Genomic DNA, 21002 nt, shown 5'->3' on the forward strand with positions numbered 1-21002 from the left:
GACACACTGTGGATGTAACCTAATTCATGATAGGCTAGATCACCTGATCCCTAAAAAAGCCTTTAAAAGTTCATTTTAATTCAGACTCATAATGTACTCTTACGTTTACTGTTTTTTTTTTTTTAAATATATATCAATGTAGTTATTTAATTGAATTTTTGTCTGTTTTTTCAGGACTGACCACTTCGCAGTAATGCATAAATCGGCTAACACAGGTAACCAAACCAAGCAGTTGTTCCGCAGTGCTTTTGATTGACTCCCTTTCCCACAATGCACCACAAGAAGCGTCAGAATCTCGCGACCCAACGTGGATTTCTGTCGTGTAGCAACCTAGCGGTAACGTTAGTTTTATCCATACCAAAATAACACATTTCCACACTCTTTAGTCGCTCTTTAACAGCTCCACTCGTGCGTGTGGACGCTGTTTTATCATTTGTTTCCAATTTGCTGAGCACGTAAACGAAGAAGAGGTTTGAACAGCGGAGTTTCACACGTCGTAGCAGGACACTGTTTGAAAATGAAGACAACTACCGACGCAAAATCTACCAACTTTCTGTTAGACGCTTCTCTGCTGTATAAAGAAACATGTCCGGAGCTGTCACGGTTCTTCCTGTAAGAAAGTTTGTTTAAAATCCTTCATGAATTGCAGTTTGACGGTTTAGCGCTTACTTTCTGTCCTATATTGTTGTAATGGCGATTTCTAGACGCTAGGGGGAAGAGCTCGACCAGTGTTAACGGTTTACTTCCTGTCCGGGAAATTAATTTTTTGTTGAAGGCGGTTGAAGGAAGTAACATTATACATTTTTTAAATTAATTTCTCCCGGAGTGGTGTCTAGAAACTTCCAATACCCCGAACGAAAAAATATATTATTTAAAAAATATTATGCTATACTAATATATTCTGTAGATGTTTCCACAGGAAGTCAGTGGTAAATAATGACTGGTGTGATTTAAGATTTCACTTTAGGTTCCCGTCTGTTACTCCTGTACCTACAGGGAACTTGACCGAATTTTGACAAAATATGAATTAAGCAGACATGGTAGTAGAGTGGTAGTAGTTTGTTATTTCATTCATTTACACATAAAAAATTATGAGTTTCATTTAGAAATTAAAAAATGACTAAACTGTTTTACTGGCGTGTTAACAAATAATGATGCTTATAGACCTAAAACAGTGTCAGAAAACATCAATGACAAATTTAATTGATGTGTAATACTACAAAAGACCTGTCAGTTTGAGAGGACTAAAAGGGAAACTCTGGTGGTAGAGCTCTGCTGTGATTGTTATTCTAATATTGAACTACTGTTCCAAGGGCTGAATATCATCAGGTATTTGAGAATTGGCATCCATCGTTTATCTTACTGCTATTTTTGTTGAATGGTTTATTGAAGTTGGACATGAGCCAGTTTTAAGTCCAGTGGCTGCTCTTGTGTAGGTGTTGTGGGTAAGTCTGTGCAGCATGTCTGTGCTACTGTAACAGACTTGACTGTCATTCAGTCTCATGCAGCTGTAGCGTGAAGCAGATTTCATTGGTGGAGTTACACTACCTTCCCAACAAGCACAAAAATGAGAGCAGTATGAAGAAAACAAAACTGTGAGCCAGGTAGTCTGTAAGCCTCTTTTTTCCCCTATATCCTTTTCATGGTTGTAAAAGGACCCATACAGAACACCAAATCTTTCCCAACGCACCAACTGTCTTTATCTAATTAGCCTCCTGTAGTCAAGTCTTTTCATTCCTATTAGAATAACACAATAGTAATTAATGCCAGTTTCTAATTTATTTGATCATTTACAGTCCACTGCTTCAGTTTTGTTGCTTCTGCCAAAATTGGAATCTATTCCATTTTCTTCTGATGGCATATCCCACACAGTGGTGATTGCCTTATTGTGTGGAAAGTGAAAGCCAAAAGTAATTTCTGAAAAAATCCACTTAAGCCTTAGTCAGAGAGAGAGAGAGAGAGAGAGAGAGAGTGAGTGAGTGAGTGAGTGAGTGAGTGAGTGAGTGAGTGAGTGAGTGAGTGTGTGTGTGTGTGTGTGTGTGTGCGCACGCGTGTCTGTGCGCGCGTACGCGCACGTGGACCATGCACACTTACAGGTGTACAGACTTGGGTGTTCAAATTTCTTTATCATGTGGATATTAATGAATCTAACAGGTGTAATTATGTGTGTGTGTGTGTGTGTGTGTGTGTGTGTGTGTGTGTGTGTGTGTGTGTGGCTCATGTTTGATTTGGGTTCCTGCCATGTCCCTGTATCCTCCAGCTTGTTTTCCCTTTCACCTGAGCCAGGAAATTTGTGGGCAGAACTATGAATGGAAACAAAACCAGAGGTTTTTATAGTAAAACCCAAGTCAGGGTCATTTTACGGATGCGTGAGCCCACTACTCCTTTAAGACAGTCATGGTTGACAGTATTGGCACCCCTGAATTTCCAGTACATAATTATGAATATCTTCAGAAATAAATGCAAATTAACCAATTTTGTATAACCACATTATTTTAATAACATGTCCAGGGTTACTGAAAAAAAAAAAAAAAAAACCTTGTATAACAGTGACATGATAATACAAAACACAAAATATACCCGGGACACAATTATTGGCACCCTTCACCAGGTATTTGGTGGAGGGTGCTTCACCAAATATTGGTATTTTCCACTCATTGCTATGTGTACAAGCTCTTAAATTCGCAAGAGTCATTTTTGCAGTGGCAGATTTCATCTCTCTCCAAAGATTTTCAATGAGATTTAGGTCAGGACTCATTGCTGGGCAGTTTAAAATAGTTCTTACGACCATGACTGTACATTGATCTGTTCCCCAGATTCTTTGGCTATGATGAGCTGTGGTTATAGAGAACATTTTGACCACATTTAACTACGAGCAGCTGTCCAACAGGCAAGACACGAATCTAAATGTTTGGACACTGGTTGTAAGACCTGATTGGTTTCATGCCAAAGTGCCTGGCAGACAAGACACAATTAGCAGCCACATCCAAAATTTACACTTAGTGTGATGAGCTAATTAAGCCAAAGAGATAATATGGAGAGCATACTAGGAAGGAAATTACTGTTAAGAATTAATGTTTCAGATAGACGTCTTGGATGCACAGTCAATGAGTTAATTGAGTGGAAATGAAAATGTTTTTGTCATCATCCACTCAAATGGCTGGCATACGTGGTTGGTGTGTGTTGATGATGTTATTGGTCCCAATGAACCTCAGCGGTCTCTCTGTGTTCTGGGGGTTTCCAGTGTCCTCTCTTTCTCCAGTTATGGTTTTGGCTCATGCATCACTGCAGTGTTTGTTTGTTTCGTGGGTGCGTGTCATTGCTCAAACACACTGCTAAACATATTTGTTGGAGATCTTGTTACTGCCTTCTGCCACTGTCTTCACCCTCTGCCAGGTCAGTGTGTGTGAGTTGTGTGCGTGTATGTGCACGTGTGTGCGCTTGTTGTGTGTGAGCTGATGTCCCTTAATTGTGGCTCACATTGCCAGACTAGTGAAGTTGTTTTCCAGTAAGTTTGTAATCATAGTTCTGTGTCTAGTAACTAAAGCCTCACTGAGTGCTCTGATTACCAAAGTATGCAGGATGTCTGCTGGACAAAAAGTGTCATGATGTGTTGGTTTTTAAATAGCCTCCAGTGCTTTTGTTCATTATGTACCCAAGGTTTTTCTTCATACACGGCCAACATGTTTTCTCTTCTGATATCAGTGATTATCCAACATTAGCCATTAACTGGAACTTTGATTAATTAGTGAATATCTGTGTTGGGAAGAATTTAATGAAAGCAGAGGAGGGCTTTAACTGACTGATACAATCCGCCTGTTATTTTGTTAATTAATGAATTGATTGTTGTGTGGTTGTGTAAAATTTCAGAAAAATGCTCCTTATAATTTCTCAGAGACCAAGGTAATGTATCCAAATAACTTGTAACAGTCTAGCAATGAAAGATATTCAATTTACTGTTATGTATTTCAAACAGATGCTTCAAATCATAATATTTGAGGAGCTGGAATCAGTGATTGTTAAGCTGTTTTGTTTGAAAAATGAACAAAATGATTAATCACTTATGAAAATAGTTGCCAATTGATTTTGTCTTTCTGAGTAATTGTTTCAGCCATAAAGCTGTGGATGGAGGCGCTTTTATTTAATTGAACCCTTCTTTTCATCCATTTCATTAATACGACAGTCACTAACTTTTTTTTTTTTTTTTTTCTTTTTTTAAATCAATCACTATGTTTTTCATTCCTTCCACAATCACTGCCTTACCCCATTCATCCACCACTGGCTCTCACCTCCTCTCGTACTGTATCTCATCTTACGGCCTCTCTCAGCAGGAGCCCGCTGACGTCCTCACCCATACACCCAGAGCCCCAGACTTGGAGGCACCTGCTGGTCTCTTTCTCTGTCACATCCAGCTGATAAATGGGACCCTGCCAATCTGTGCTCTAGAGGGATACAGTATCTACAGTGTTCACCGATTGACACTGACCACACCACTGTCTGTGCCTGGCCACTGTGTCTAAATGTTTACAAGCATCTGTGAAGGTTTTTCAGGATTTGCCAGCAGCCGCACTGTTTTCCCTGATGGTAGCAATAATATGTTCATAATGCTTTTAATTTTGTGTGTTTTGCCTCAGCCAGCACTTCTGTCTCTAATTACAATATCACTCTGTAGCCAACACATTATGTCATAATGTCCACCCCCCACCCTTTTTGCATCTTCTGGGGCTTTTTGATAGCATCTCCCAGTTGTCAGCAGTCCGTGTGTAGAGCCAAATTCTTGTGTTCATCACCACAACTAAGTGTGCACTTAAAAGGAGAAGCATGACAAGTATGTTAATAAGATTAGTGGAAGAGGTCTTTGCGGTGTACAGTTTCTGAGAGTTGGCTCATCAGGGGAGCATTAGGAAGGGAGGGCGCAGGAAAACAAATTTTCTCAAGAATCCAGCTTCTTTATATTCAAGTCTTTAGTGGTTTGTTCATAGCTTTTTTAACAGGAGCTTTTTCAGAGGGTTTGCTTTTGTTAGTACTTTCAGGAAATTAAAAATGTGTTTTATTTAGTCAAAATACATTCATCACTGGTGTCAAGTGGATCTAATGAGCACTGATTATCAATAGTGAAGCAGCCACTTCAGGAAATGTATTCAAAACCTGCAAAACTTTCTGAAGATGACTTTTCTATCAGCTAAGAATAATGAAAAAGGCTTTCTGAATGACAAGCAAAAGTGTCTGGGGAATTGCCCAACATCCATGAGTCATTATCAGTCCTCTACAGAGTCACAATCCACCACGCCAGCTTCGCTCAGCGTCTCTTCATTCCCAGCATATTCTGACAGGGCTTCTATATAATATGACAGTTTAATCCAGTCACTGATTATTAAATTGGGGGGGGGCGGGGGGGTCAAGGGAAAGTGACTCAGACTGTGGGATGAGTGAGTGGAGCTGCATCCAACATCAACCTGCAGTGTGATGCACCATTTCACATACGGGGTGATTGAGAGTGCAAGTGGAGAGTGACAACAAACGTCTGCTGCCAGCCGCCACCGCAGCAGCCAGCGGGTCAACTCCAGATTAAGTCTCTCCCTCCTCTCCATAAACAGCCAGCCCTGTTCCTGTCTCTGTCCCTGCCACACGTGCTGCCGGACAGCAAATTTCCCTTCATTGATTTAAGCCTGCAGCTAATTTTAGGGTGACTTAGCAGTGGCTTAGTTGAAATGTTGGCAAAAATATCTGATTGCGAGAGTTCCAAAACTGGAGGCAGCCTAGCAGGAGGAGGGGGGCTTTGAAATGGTTTGGAGAGTTGCCCTATATTGTTTGGGAGAGACCTATTTGCTTTTCCGGTTGCATGTTTTCCAATACACAAAATGGGAAGGGCTTTCTGTTTTTTTTTTTTTTTTTTTTCCAAATTGGTGTTTCCATATCTTAATGGATCTATTTGCATGGATGTATTTTAATAGAATTCTTAACTCCGAGATTATTTCACTAAATTATTTAAACTGATAATTATGTGGAAGAAAATTAGTCCAAATATTCTCTTAACTCTTAAGCTCTTAACTTGTTTATGACATTGTTCCAGTGTGAAAGGAGCTGTTCTATTGCAAATTGACAAGGGCATTTTAAAATACACAAATGTGCATGTTGAATTATTTATAAATGATTTTCTCCAGTATTTTAGAGCAAACCAACCAGAAACTTTATCTTTTAAAGAGAAGATATTATAATTTTTAAGATTAAATCCCACTTACAAATTACTTTCACTCTCACGTATAAATCTCTCCTCCAGTGTCTGATCTTCTATCATCTTTTTCTTCCCTAGGCAGAGGCCTTTGAATGCCACTGTGAATGGTAAGTTAAAAAGCCTGTGCATCCTTAAAGAAACTCCATTTTAATTTATAACTTCATTTTGGCATGTTTTCATCAATCATGCCCTGGAGTGTAATAGTCATGTAGAGCAATAGTAAGTAGGACCTTGTCACCGGTTTGTCAAGGTTGATAAACCTCACTAAACCCTTAGCCAAACACACTGAGTCAGCCAGCTGTCTGTGGCAGACTGCCTGATGGGATCACACACACAATCGTAAACACACACAGACACATGCCAGCTAAAACCACATCAATAGGTAGTGGTGCTATTTAGTAAGGCTGTTCAGGCTTTTCTCCTCCAAATAACACCAGGACTGGTCCCAAAGAGAGTAACATGGCATTTGTTCATTGGTCCATTTGGAGAACTTAATTGCTTGTTGCAAGAAATGATAATGTGACTTATGAAGTCTGGATGTTGAGAGAATAAACAGAATTTTGCAAAATGTTGTTTGGGAATGACAAATATATTGCAATCCAGATTGTTTTTCTGTGGATATATAAAGATGAGACGTTGTAATGAAGTTTTAGCACAGAATCTCTATGCAGCTGCTAAAATGATTATTTCCGACATTGATCTTTCAACTACTTGTCTTAAACAGATATTTCCTTGCGTTTTTGCTTAATATGCTCACATAAAGGGTTGGAAAACAATTAACAAACTCATTCTCAATCTACCTGGGTATTCTTTTGTTGAAAAGAAATATGCATGACTGCACCAGAATATTTGCTGACAGGTTTTATATAATTTGTCTCTTCCCTCTTCTCAGCACCACCGAAGCAGAAATGCCCCCGTCTGTTGCAGAACACCTTGGTGTGTCCGTACTGTTATCAGTGGCTGCAGCCTGACAATCACCGGATGCGACTGCGGCCCAAGCAGCGTCCATCAGCACGGGTGCAGAGCATCCTGCGTAGAAAGGCCCGGGGGAAACGACTCAGCTTGGTGCAAAAAAATCTGCTGCATCACTTCCAAAAGTCCTCCTCAGTACTGGTGAGAAGACAAAACGCTACAACCCCACAGACCTGGTTGTACTGCACTGCAGCATATTATCCTTGCAGAAAAACATCATGGTTGAATGCTTGATCTGTTGTCCTCTGCTGTAGAAGTGTTGAACTAAGGGGAGGTTTAGATGGAGGGATGGTGCGGTGGTTTTTATAGCCTGACTTCAGTAGGAGTTTTGAGTCAGATGCTGTTATTGGTATTTAGGAAAAACACCTGCTGGAAAACTGTAATTTCATAGTTTCTTATTTACCTCAAGCAATTTGTGTGTTTTAGGTCGTTTTTTTTAAAAAATTTTTTAAATATATATTGTTGGTAATCCTGGAGTCAAGCCTCTTGCGTAGTCTTTGAGCTGGACACTTACTCTGTAACTGGTGTTGACGTCTGACCTATGAAGGAGCTAAGACATAAACAAATTTCCAAGTGGTGATCAAAATGTATCACATTATTATTTATTATAACTTCAACAAGCTCTTTGTTGTCTCTTGTTGTTGTTGTTTCTAGCCGTTGTTGCTCTTAAGATTGATGAAGGCATTTGTATTCATTTCACAGAAAGAGTCTGGTTTCATTATGGTGCTCCACTCATCGTTACAGCCTTTACAGTGATCCCATTAAGCTTAACTGTAAGAGAACTAATGTTGCCAGACTGTGCCTTGTCAATACTCACCCTGTTCCCTCCCACTGCCCCCAAAATTGTTATAGTGGTCCTTTTTGTCTTTCCTCTTAATGGATAGCACCAGTCAGAAACAACTTGGAAAGCTTATTTTGGCCAGCACCCATCCACTCCACTGATAAGCCCATTTAGATGAGGAAACTGGCGGTGGAGCTTGTGGCATCCCCCCTCGCATCAGAGAGCAATGATAGGAGAGAACCACTGGAGAGCCTCTCTGGTGATCTGACATCAACCCTAATGAAGAGCAGCCCGAGTGGAAATGCTGCTGCTGCTGCCTCATTAAAATCTGGTTGGGCTCGTTTAGTATGCAGGTGTCCCAGGTATTCACTGCACAAAGCACTCTGAACCCACTCTCCACTATATGTCTGTTGACTCTGGGGGCAAAGAGGCAGACGAAGATGGAGTGAGGGAGCAGGAATACAAAAAGGTAGCGAGAGACATGGAGGAGAATAACAAAGGAACAGAAAAAAATAAATAAAAAAAAGACGATGATAATTAGAATATTCAAGAGAGTGGAAAGTACATAGAAAAAGGTGAACAGGAAAAGTCAAATGATGGGAAAGTATAGGAAATGTGCTAACAGTGGATACATGACCTTTTTGATAGTGTTATGTAATGCTGTGTGGTGTCATGTCACATCGACCTTGAGAAAGAAACCATCTAAAAAACATCCAACTAATAGTTTTCGAAAACTCAATACATACATAAGAAGTTACACCTCACCCAGTTACAGCAACTGCTCGACATGACTGAGCTGACATCTGATTAATGTTGTTTAATATTGATGGGAAGCTGGGAAGATTTCTTAATAAACGCAATATACTACATATATAATAATATAATATATAAATAATAACTACAAAACGTTACACAAATGACATGAGAATAAGCTGACTAAATAACGTTGCTCTCACTCTTAACTACAACCGTTCTGGTTATTCTGAAACAAATTTCTCCATTTATTCATATATGACACAATACAAATATGGTTATACCTACTTTAACAAAGGATTATCAGGTAAATCTTGGCCTCTCAAACTGTTTTTTTTTTTTTTTTTTAAATGTGATGCTACGGTGACTTCCTGTTTACATAGTTGATAACTTTTAATTGGACGGTGCTTCAGAGGATGACTAGCTGCCAATTTACACAGTACTAAAGTCTTTACTAGCTAAGGCATTTTTTTGTAGTTTAGATGGTGCAACCCAGTTTAGTAAATCACTAGCTCGAAACTAACTTGTAGCTACTAACTGTAACTACTAAGAAAAAATTTTAATGGTGGATTTATTACTAGCTAGCTGACTAGCAACCAAATCCATAAACTATACCTGTGTTTTGCTCTCCTATGTAACGTCTGACACGTCACACTCAGTGAAACATAAATATATCGTGTGTTGTACACGAAGGGGCCTCTCTCTCGGCCGTGACTCTGCAGCTCTGCTCTTACTCATTTGTCAACAGTGTTTTGGTCATCACGGGGAATGTTGATGCTTGTTCATCACGTGACTTCCTAGTAAACCAATACACCCTGAACATGTCCTCCAAGGTATTTTTACCCTGTGTTTTCATGGTCACTCGCCCGTCATAAAGTGGAGGGGCAACAAGTCAAGCCACATGTGAGAGACGCCATACACCTGTGCTCGGCAGAAGGGTGAGAGCGAGGCGATACCCTTAAAATGCAGAGTTGTGGAGCAGAGAGATAAGAGAGGGAATGCAGAGTGCTTCTTTGCTTCTCTGGCTCCATGCTGATGAACAGAGCACAGCAACCCTGCCAGGGAGAGAGGCTCAGCACGAGAGCCTGAACAAAGAGATTAGCATCCACTCCTCTCCTCCTTAAAGAAAAAGATGTGGGAGAATCAGAAGTAATGTGTGTTTTTTTTTTTTTTTATAATTATCGTGCCATTTATGTCATTTATGAGAAGATGGTTTTTGATATTTTAACTGTATGAAAAAACATAGTCCACAGATCTTGAAAACTCCCTGATAATTTAACCACAAGACTTTAATTTGTTAGTGGCTCATCATTCATTTCTGTGTTCCAGAGTCGAGTGTTATGGCACACAATATTCTGCTCTTCTTACTGTCAGTCACGTGACACTCACAGGAAGCAGCGAAGGGTTTATTGGAGAAATAAGCAAAACAAACTGTTGTATAAATTTATTGCCGCATTCATTCCTTTTTGTGTGTGACGTGAGGTAGATGTTTATTTAAAAACGAGGTGTGAGTATTTGCAGACGCAGATATCTGTGTTTGCTTGAGTTCCCGATGTTCTTTCGAGTGTCAAAACACTTCTGGGATCATGCTGCGGATGAGAGGTGTTATGGAACACTTTGAAGAGCTTGTTGTTGTTTTTTTTAATCTGGATTAGTTTAAATTGTTGATCAACACCACATTTCATTCACAAAGTCTTTCCAGCTTTTGTGAGTGAAATATTTTGTGTTCCAAACAATTGGTATACTGCGTACTACTATTTACTGTACTTGAATAGTTCATACATACTGCACACTACTGCACTCTATGTGTATTGAATTTAAGGAAGTGTCCCTGTCTTAACTAAATATAAGTATAAAAGCATCATACAAACAGAAACACATGACCAGGAGATGCATATTCACACTCACACATGAACACTGTACAGTATTTATACTCCAGGGTGTAAATCCCTTCCATTTCACACCATATTGCTCTCCCTTTAGGATGTTCTGCCCTCAGGATGGATTCCTCAGCCCTGTGAAGTTGTGTCATAGAGGTACTATTAATCGGGTGTGTTTGTGCATGCAGACCAGGTTATCTAGCAGTGGTTATGGAAATAAGTTGGATTGTAGCCCCTCAAGAGAGATAAAGACCCTAAATGGAGCGAAGGACAGCACACTCTCCTCCTCCTTCATTCTTCCATTCTCTCTCCTTGTGTGTAGATTTATACTTCCCAGCAGGCTTGTTTGTTACTAGAAAAAAAGGACACAGTTCTAGCTTGTCCTTGGTTATATACAGTATATTCATGTTTTGTTTTATTTGGAATGGCTCTATTTTCAAGACAGATGCATAGACATGTTCACTGAGTGTGCTAGTCACAATGCCATTTGCTGACAACACTTCTTTTCAGAATAAAAGATGAACAAGAAAAATAAAAAATAAACAAAGTGACAGAACATAAGTGGTTGGAAAATCGCTCCATTTTCCCAGAAGGGCCATTTCTTTCTGACATGAGTCCAGCCTCTCTTTGTAATTTATGTCTCCACTTCTTCTTGACCTCACTGACCACCTCTCATCCCCTCATCCCATATTCTTCCGTTTTTCCTCACGTTCTCCAATCCCTGTCATTCTTTTTACCACAACTCATGACCGCCCTCCTTCCCCCCTCGTTTTATCCTCATCTTTCTCCTCTCCTCTTTCCATTCTTGGCCATCTCTTCACCACATCCCTCTGTCATATTTATCTTTACGGGACTAATGCTGCTGGAGAATGTGCCTCTTGAGATGACAGGAAAGAGGAGACAGCGATGTCTGGATGGCCTCTGGATGGTGCTTTGCCTGTTGGCTCTCAGGGAAGAGGAAAAAGCTCCACCAGGGGTTTTGACACCTCAAGGGTAGGCAGCGAGTGTCAGGATGACAAGAGGGGGAGGGTTGTGTTGGGGTAGAGAAAGGTCAGGAGGGAATGTGGAACAGCAACAGTCATGGGCAACTGGCCTTGAGCTTTTTTTTGAGACAAACAAAGGAGGCACGCTGGGACTTACACTCACTTATGTCTCACGTGTGTAGGGATTTAGAAGTGTGTGCTGAAGTATTTTTTAAAAAATGCACCATGTAACGCACACCTACTCAGAATGCATGCATGTTCGTTTGTTTTCTTCCGACACACACACACACACACATACTCAATAATCCTTGGGCTAGGATCAGATGCAGTTTCAACTCCCTGCTGTCATCATGTTTGTAGCCCAACTCTCAAGCAGGATAAACCCCATAGAGAGAACCTGATGCCACACCATAACAGCATGTCATCTCTCAATTAGCCCCTGTGTCTCACTTCATTTCGTTTCATCGGCACTATTAAAAGTCTACTCTGGAATTTGGCAATCCCTACTGTTAGTTTAACTGTAAACTAGCAGTAGTGCCAAGGTTTGGAAGGCGCCACTGTTTGGATCCTCATTCACCAGTATTTACAGTATATTCCTTTAACTGATCAGCATGTGTGCACATCAGTGGTATTCATCACAAATCTGTTATGAAGTCTTTAGTCATTAGCTGTTTTGTTTAGTTTTGAAACCCGCAAAACTCCGAGCAGCTGCAGCACACCTGGGTTGTCCAGGTGTGTCCTCGGGTAAAAGACATTTTTTAAATTGGAGTTCTACCTAGTACCGTCAAATAATTTAAATGAACATTTATTTTGCCTAATACTACTAATGAATAAGCCATCAAGCAGGGTTAATTTCGTAAATAAATTCAAACCATGATTTCAAGCTGATAAAGCCTCCCCAAGATAATATGTTATATCTGAAAGAACTTTATCAAACTTTTTTTAGAGGCATCCAAGATCTTATATAATTGACAAAAGACTCAAGGCATCATGAATAACATATTATTCTTACATCTAATTTGGCTAACTGGATAAATCCTGCTGTTTGGGGGCTATGGATAAATCATCAGTTGAAACCTTGATATCTTTCCTCCAGCCTGTTTTGTTTTGAGGCAAACCTAGCGGTGTGATGCAGGATAAAATGTGACCTTTATCACCGCCGGCGGAGACAGAAAAAGAGGGAGAAACAGATATGACATCATTTTAAAATGGCACTGTGTAGCAGCTCCGCATTCAGATCAGGTGTCTCTGTGTATTTACTGGGCAGTCGGCCTCCAGACAGAGTGACTAAATGGTTGCCAGCACCATCACAGTGCAAGGCCATAGTTAGAGGAAAGTTTACACTGCTTGCCTCGTATTGATCCCCCAACTGCTCTTCTGCTTTCAGCATTATTGTGTCGTATTGATGTGCTCTCAAATGACTTTTGCACACAATGCATGCAGATGTTCATGCTTTTGAACGCACGCACACACAGAGTGATTCTGAAAACTCTGACACACAATCGACACGTAACACCCGCTTACTTTGTCAGGCTTATGTTCAATTCAAAGGCTCTTATAGGCGCCTAATTTGGTCTCTCACCTTGTTAGAGGGCTCATCTTCCTCCTCTTGGGTGGTATCGTACTGCGAAGGTCAAACTAATCAACCCACGCTGACCTCTGGCAGCAGAAAGAGAAAGACAGGAAGGGAGGTATTTATGGCGCAGGGGCTATTTATAGACAGAAGGGTCCATCTGCAGAATCGATTTATGTGGGTCTGCTAGTGTTTGTGTGTCTGTGTGCCATTTCCACTATTTCACATGCAATTTAACTTTTAATTCTCAGAACCAATGTTATTTTTGAGAGTCATCTCAGGGTGTAGGATTGCATGTCACATGGTGGAATGTATGTTTCTGTAAGAAAAAATAAATGTGAAAGGTCTGGAAAGGTTTCTGTGTTGATTAGGTTCAGACTTGTTTAAAATTGTTAAACTCACAAGACTAAACTCCCTTGTCTCATTTCTCACAATATTAAGTCACATACAGTCAACTGAGTTTCAGCTAAACGATATAAAGCAGCACAATCTCACTGAGAGTTGTCAAATTTATGAACTATTGCTGAATCCTTTGATGAATAAAAGCTCAGACTATTATTCATGCTCATTCATGTAAACTGAGATGGGATGCGTGTCAGAGCTCATAAATTAAAGGATGACTGCTGATTTGTTGGCATGCAAGTGAGCCCTGACTGCTTTTCAAGCTTTCACTGCAGACACACATGAGAATTAGCAGGTTTATTCTGACTTCAAAATGGCATAAAGAAGCCATAAATAGCTGCTGTTATCGAGGTATATAATGATTGCATGTTGTCTCTTTTTATGATTTAGTAGGTGCTGACATTCCACGTGCATGCCGGATTGCGAGAGCTAAATATCTGTGATATATGTGTGCAGGATCAAGGTTAAGTGTATCTGTGAGTGTGACTGTGTGTGTGGGTTCACATTTCCCGTTGAACACAAACACAAGCATGCAAATGTTGTAAGACAGAAACCAGGCTTCTCTTATTGTTTAGACGGGAGTAGGGTGAAAGGTCAAGGCTGACCAGGTGAGAGAATATATTCACAGGTCAGAGGTTTTGCTAGATTGCTATTCGCTATGTTTCTTGAACAGTGGATTTCATTTAAATATTGGAATCACAAGTGGTGTTTTTTTCCTCTGACCGTATGGTGAACTTAGATTTCCCAAACAGAAATTCGAGTTTCTGCAAAAACTTATTGTCCTTAATATTCCCCCAGCTGTGTATAGGTGGTTGTTTAATCTCTTCATACCCTGAAGCTCCAACATGTCACCGCTGCCATATGTTTGACTGACCACTGTGTAGGTCTGTCTGCTGCCAGGACGAGCAGCCCAAGATGAGGAAATGAAATCTCTCTGTGGCACCAGCTCACGTGTGCCCCTCTAAGTGCATACACTACATGTCAAAGGATTAGCGTAAATTAAATGGGTACACGTGATGGGTGGGATTTTCATTTCAGGTTCCCATGATCTCTCATCACTATGCAGCAGCCATACCATACATGTTGTTTCGGAATGGACAGAGTCACTTTGTCGACTCTTTCGTATTGTCGAACTTGGTCCGATTAGTCTCTCCGCTATGCTTTTCTGTGCACGTGCACATACATATACCTTCACTGGGTAAAGGTTTCCTTTCTTAGAGCCTGTGATATCAGCGCCTCAGCTCAGGCCAGCTGATGATAGTGGGACCAGGACAAAAGGATAAACAGCATGAGGTCATTCTGTCTGTAAACATCCATCTGCAGCCAGCTGTCTGTCTGTCTGTGTTTGATCCACTTCACCATGAACCCAACCTCTTGTTTTGCTAAGGTGTTTTTTTTTCTCTCCTTGGCAATCATTGGACAGTCGCCTCAGTTCAAATCAGTAAAATCTAGGCTGTCACCTAAAAGTCCACAGACCTGATCACTTACAATATGTGTTACAACTGAGATGATGTTTATAACTTGGGAACAAATAGTTTTTGTTTGAGGATTTGACACCAGCATCCTGTTTAGGTTTGATTAGATGAACCTTTAATGATCCACAGGAGGAAATTGGGTAATTGTAGTAGGAAATGACAGAAGGTGTGGATGGAAAGGTTCTAAATAACAATAAAGCAAGTGCAGTGTGAAATGGAACAACACTATTCATCACTACACTTATCGAGGCGGATAGATGTAGACATAAACAGGAATGTGGTGAAAATTGGAATGATGCAGTGTACAAAATGTTCGATATGTCACAGGCTCTGCATCATTAAATGTAAAAAAAAAAAAGAGTGTTTCTTTTCACTTTTCATGTTATCACATGCACAGAAGACTAGACACATGACATAAGTTATAGATGTTGTGTTAATTTGAATATAGTACTTCCACATTCCACTTTCAGTCTGTCACTGACTTTGCTAAAAAAAAAAAAGGAGTTTCTCTAAAAACAAAAACCCCAGGTTCAAATTTTAAAATCTTAATGGATGAATAGTAATGCATTTTAGCCTTTTATCAAAAAAATTTTCTTAACATTTCCATCTATTTTAAGACAGCTTTAATGATGTCAAAAATATGTTACTGTCATCTGACCTTGCAGTTGTGAGCAAGAAGTGTTGTAGAAATCCTTCATGTTGATGCAAACACAGACTCAGTTTTCCAAGTATACATTTTTCTAAATGCAAGAAAACCAAACAGAGTTTTCCCCAGTTGTTTGTGACTTACAAATAATACATATTATAGTTCAAATATCAGTTTTAAACGTGAAGTAGTGTTAATGTTAGTTATAGTGGAGAGTGGCGGACACATTATGAATTCAGTGTTGGGCTTGAGGACACGTCAGTAGGATAGATATTTCATCCTTCACGTGAACCCACATCCTCCAGTGGAGTGCCACTCTATCCATTATAGATCACCTCTGTTTCTCTGAAATACCTCTCTATGATCAGAAAGTGGTGCCAGTGTAACATCCTTTGCCATGTCTTTGTAATATTAATGCATTTTTCTTGGCTGAAGACACAAAGAAAAGCCTGCACACTGTGTGTTCCTGAATAATAAGCTTGAACATCTTTATAGTCTCCAGCTAACTTTTACCTTAATATGTTAAATACACTCGCTTCCAGCTTTTTGACTTGTTATTTCTTTTTATACAGCAGTTGTGATCATAATAGGTTAGAGCTTTGCTGAGATTAGAGGAGTGCCAGTTATTTCAAGTTCAGAAGAGATAATGAGTTTGATGAAAAGGCTTTTACTATTGAGTGTTCTTTTTTTAGGATGAAGCTCCATCTGCTGAAATAGAAGCTTGCCTGTTTAGAAGTTCGACAGAAGTTAGTTTTATACCACTTCCTTGATCACAGTCAGGAACCATACAGGACACAAAACCTAAAATGCTTACCTCATGCATAGAATAGATGGTTTACTGTTTAGACTGCAGAATAACCTCGCTGCGTTAATTCGGTCATGATTGAGCAAAAACAGCTTTTTAATGATCAATACAACAGTTTTGCTGAAATGTATTGGGTATCCAGCTCTGAAGCTTCTCTTATATATGTTGAAAATTAAATCTGCAGACTTACTTGTGTTATATTCATTTTTACCTTTACAATATAAGGAAATAATTTCATATAACACAAGTCAAAACTACCACCAGCAAACATTTTTAATGATGATCACAATGGTTTGCGAAGTGTTTTCTCACAGCATTTCATCCAGTGCTTCATATGCGGCCTGCACTGAACTCTTCAATAATTCAATATTGTCATTTATCGGCTTGAATTTAGTGTACATAGACATAGATAGAAATGATTTAAATTTGATTTACCCTACAGAAACAAGGCCATGATATATTCTACGAGGAAAAGAATTAAATGGAAAAAATATATAAAATGTTTATCTTAAAGGATTTCAAACACAACTTTCAGCCATATCTTTCTTTGTTTGGATTTGCTTGGATGAAGTTCAGAATTTTTTTTTTTTTTTGTCCTGTTGATTTTTATTTGCAAACAAGGACGTGTCCGGATGAGTCACTGTTGAAAAGTAGCAGCAGAGTGCTGGCTGTCTCACAGATGAGTTGACCCTTTTTCTCTCTGCATTGGTCAGTCCTCCTTTGAGCCACACCCCTAACTCAAAGATAGGTGGGTCGGTTGCTGGGCTTGGTCTGTATAAAGCTGGACGGGCGGGCTCATGTGGTAAACACTTCACACACTGTCACATAGAAAGAAAGAGGAACTCAGTCCTCCTGGTGCATCGAAACCCAACTCTCCAACAGTCGCCAACAGACACCTGTCAGAATCTGAAATGGCTACGTTCGTGTCGGTGAGTTTTCCATCTCATCAGCATTTAGGACTGTCAGCAGCTTGGCTCAGACCTGCTGACCTCTGCAGTGGTGGTCTGTTTAGACCAGTTTTAACCTTGTGCAACTCTGGAGGGCTTGTGCCACTGATGGGACTTAAGTGACTGACGGTTTGGAGGAGTGTTGAAGAGTTCGTAATTGACGCTAAATAGCTCTTAAGAGTTTGTATTGCATTTTCTACAGGAAAAGGAAGGAAGGAAGAAAGTTTTCTTAAGGAAGAAAAGTGTAACAGGCTGTTTGTTAAAGAGCTTAATTCTTTACTGGAGTAAAAAAAAAAATGACTACAAAAAACCTCAGTCCTTGTAATTAGTTTTGTGCTTAGTGTCAGCTCATCACTGGGATAATGTGTTTGATGGTGTCTTACGTGTGAATACTGGACAGCAATTGAATAAGAGCATCTGCCAGATGTTGTAAATGTAAAAGAGTGAGTGTGGCGATTACCAGAGCAGGTTTGAATTATCTGTTTGGGAATGGACCTTGGTGTCTGTGGATTTGTGCTTTATTTAGTTCCTATGGATTCAGCAGTCATCAATCAACCTACGTGACAGATTTTTACTGTAGTTTGTCCCAGTCATAGTCTAGTTACAGCCACTATACCTTTTTATTAGGACACAAGACAGTTGGAGGTAGACGTCTGAGATGCCAATTGTTGCCTTCAATCACGAGAATCTCATAAACATGACAGTTGTGCCTCATAACTCTCACAAGTCTCTGCATGCTTTGCCTTATATAGAGTCTCATAATTGTTTGTTTGCATGAGCATGTGTAATCTGTGTCAGAAAATTGCTTTGAATTTGCTCATGTGAAGTGAGGTGCAGTAAACTCAGCTGAAGTGTCAAAGTAATTGTATTTAAACATGGTTCATAGGGTAGAGCTGCCTGACGACTCTTATAGCATCTATACCCCGAATAGGTGAACCTGCATGGCAACAGCCCCTCCTCGCCCTCTCATAGGCTAAAGGCACAGTTTCCCATCCTGTTTTAACTAATCCAGTTATTTTCATAACCATACAAACATTCAAAGGTAAAATAATCATGGGGATGTTTGGCAGTGCCGATGGGAAGAGTCTCAGCTGTTAAGTGGATCATGTCCCGGTCGTGAAATTGCTTCCTGGACACCATTGTGAACTATTCCTCAGCTGTGAGATGCAATACATGTGCTTGACATCTGTGAGGCTTTGGGCTGGCCTGCGTCACCCAGGGCATAGGAGCAGTGCTCATTACAGCCCCCTTGACTGCCACAACCACAGCTTGTCCTGCTCACTGTGTCCCTGGAGTCAATCTGTTGCTGCAGTCCCTGTCCAGACTAATTCATAACAAACTCTTGTGTGACCCAGAGAAAGTCAGACAGCGGTGACAATACTGGGTTTGATAAAAAAAAATAATAGCTAGAATTACAAAAGAACATAGATCTTAGATTTACATTAGAGTAGTTTCAATCACCTTTTAGAAATCCTGCAAGAGTTTTTGCAAAGTATCTGTAGTTGGGATACTGTGTATGCCTTCACGTCAAAACCTAATTATGTATCAGAGGAATATAGATGCAGGGCATGCAATATTAATGCATATGCTCCTTTCCTCTCCTTTTTCCAGATGGCCACCTGCCACACTTGCAATAAGACATCCAGACACAAAGGAATGAATAGGGACTTTATAGCTACCCTTGCTAAGACCCACAGCACCCCAGGGAGCGCTGGCAAACACAAGACTCCACAATTAACCAGCAGATCCAACTCGACTACCCCCAAGACTCCTGGCAAAGACAAGACACCTGTTCATACACCAAGGTAAGATTGCTGGTATTAATATCTCCTGAGCTCTAACCTTCCTCGACTGAACTCGGGAGGTGTCACAGACATCCGAGAGGATGATGCGTCAGGCATGTTAGCATTTGAATGATTAAGTTTCTATTTATTCAGCATTAAGCTGCAGTTAGTTGTATGATTGGTACGTGTTGGTATTCATTCTTGCCAGATCATATACTTGTTGACAGTACACTTTTAACATTTCCTGCCAACCAACAAAATCTCAGGTTACTGTATCTTAATTCTTCCTTTCTCCCCCTCTTTATATCTCCTTTTCCTCCCTCACCAAATCTCTCTTTTTCTCCCTGCAGGTCCTCTATGTCCTCTAACACTTCAGGGTCAGGCTCATCTTCCTCCAAGCCTCCATCTAAACCAAAAAATTGGGTCGTCCAGCGTCTCAGCAAGATTCTCATGCGAGAAGACAACCCGGGCAGCAAAAAGGGGGGCTTGAAAGATTTTCTTTCCTCACTTTGAGTGTTTTTTATATTCTTATATAAAAACAAGGGTTTTGACCGTGTTGTAACCTGTTTACACCCAAGGCTAAGGGGGAACTAAAGACAGTAACTTGGTTTCCAAGCCCTTGTGGGAATGGTTACAGTTTGGCTACCAGCACAACTATTGCTGGGCTGTTTGGCATGGCACTCCTGAAATCCTGAAGTGCAGAAATTAGGCTGGTTATTTCACCTATTAATCAGGGTTATTGCATCCTCTGCTGAGCCTGTCAGAGCAGAATGCTTCTTTTGTCTAATTTAGCACATGCCTCTTATAATCTCCTAAATTGGGGATATTACTGTGAGTGGAATGTTTGAGGAATTATTCGGTAGTTATCAAATGGCTGAAACATCACAGGAAAGCCATCTTTGTTCTGTGGTGGTGTTTGTGGCATGATGAGCTGGTTTACATGCCAATATCCTTTCATTTTTGATTTTTTTTTTATTCTAAAGTTACAATTATACATTTATATGATGAATATGAAACTATTTGGTATTCATACTACTTGATGTTGAAACTTTTGTATTTGAATTTATTCACTCACTTTATTTTTTGGCCCTCTCCAGATGTGTCTGTGTATTTGTGATGGCTCTGGCGAAACATGACAGATTTGATACACTATTTAACATTTTTTTAATTGCATACAAATGATTTTGAGAGTGTACAAGTCACCAATGAAGATATTTGTGATTATTATCTAAAATGGGACTCATCAGTTGTTGTTTACATTGAATAGGCACATTTGCCTAAAACCTGTACACAAAGACTTACTGACAATACCTATTGTCAAGGCTTTCTTATATATATTTTCTTTGGGTATGTTGTTTGTGAATGGTTACTCTTTTCATCTTTATGTTAAGAGCAGGAATTTAAATATGTCTACTGAATTTTGTACTGCCTGACTACCTACCTGTTGTTCATTAGCTGTTCAATGTACAGTATGTGTTTAAATCCTGAAATACCTCACATTTGTATTCCGCCTACATCTTGATTCTCTGAAATAAAAACCTTTTCAGTCTGTGAAACTGTGCTGTTTATCCGTACTTGCTGTGAACGTTTGAAATAAGTGCTGTAAAAAATTCTTATATTGCAACCTCAGTACTGCAATGTTCATATCCATATCTAAGCAGTTATGGATATAAATTATCATTATTATCATGAATCCAGCTGAATTTTTTTTTTTTTTATTGGCATTAAGTTTTAAGCTTAATTTTATGTTTTAAGGGAAGCTTAAA

At 39.8% G+C, this 21002-nt stretch overlaps 1 protein-coding gene across 1 annotated transcript; it reads left to right on the forward strand.

The window, feature by feature from the left end:
- The first annotated feature begins 295 nt into the window (after positions 1 to 295).
- On the forward strand, positions 296 to 20792 carry rmp24 (ribonuclease MRP subunit p24). Its single transcript, XM_023412341.2, has 5 exons — positions 296 to 612; positions 6314 to 6342; positions 7128 to 7348; positions 19064 to 19257; positions 19587 to 20792. Exons 1-5 carry the CDS (start codon positions 518 to 520, stop codon positions 19747 to 19749), a joined length of 702 nt encoding a protein of 233 aa, XP_023268109.1. The 5' UTR covers positions 296 to 517; the 3' UTR covers positions 19750 to 20792.
- The last annotated feature ends 210 nt before the right edge of the window (positions 20793 to 21002 follow it).

This window comes from Seriola lalandi, unplaced genomic scaffold (assembly GCF_002814215.2).
Source record: "Seriola lalandi dorsalis isolate HSWRI2012SDOR001 ecotype SW California unplaced genomic scaffold, Sedor1 jcf7180002054476, whole genome shotgun sequence".
In the NCBI taxonomy this organism is placed as follows: Eukaryota; Metazoa; Chordata; class Actinopteri; order Carangiformes; family Carangidae; genus Seriola; species Seriola lalandi.

Excerpts from the sequence above, each read along its gene's own strand:
- rmp24 (XM_023412341.2), top strand. The coding sequence starts at position 518 with ATGAAGACAACTACCGACGCAAAATCTACCAACTTTCTGTTAGACGCT. Across the intron at positions 6,343-7,127 it reads TTTGAATGCCACTGTGAATG|CACCACCGAAGCAGAAATGC; the intron begins GTAAGTTAAAAA and ends CCCTCTTCTCAG. Across the intron at positions 7,349-19,063 it reads AAAAGTCCTCCTCAGTACTG|ATGGCCACCTGCCACACTTG; the intron begins GTGAGAAGACAA and ends TCCTTTTTCCAG.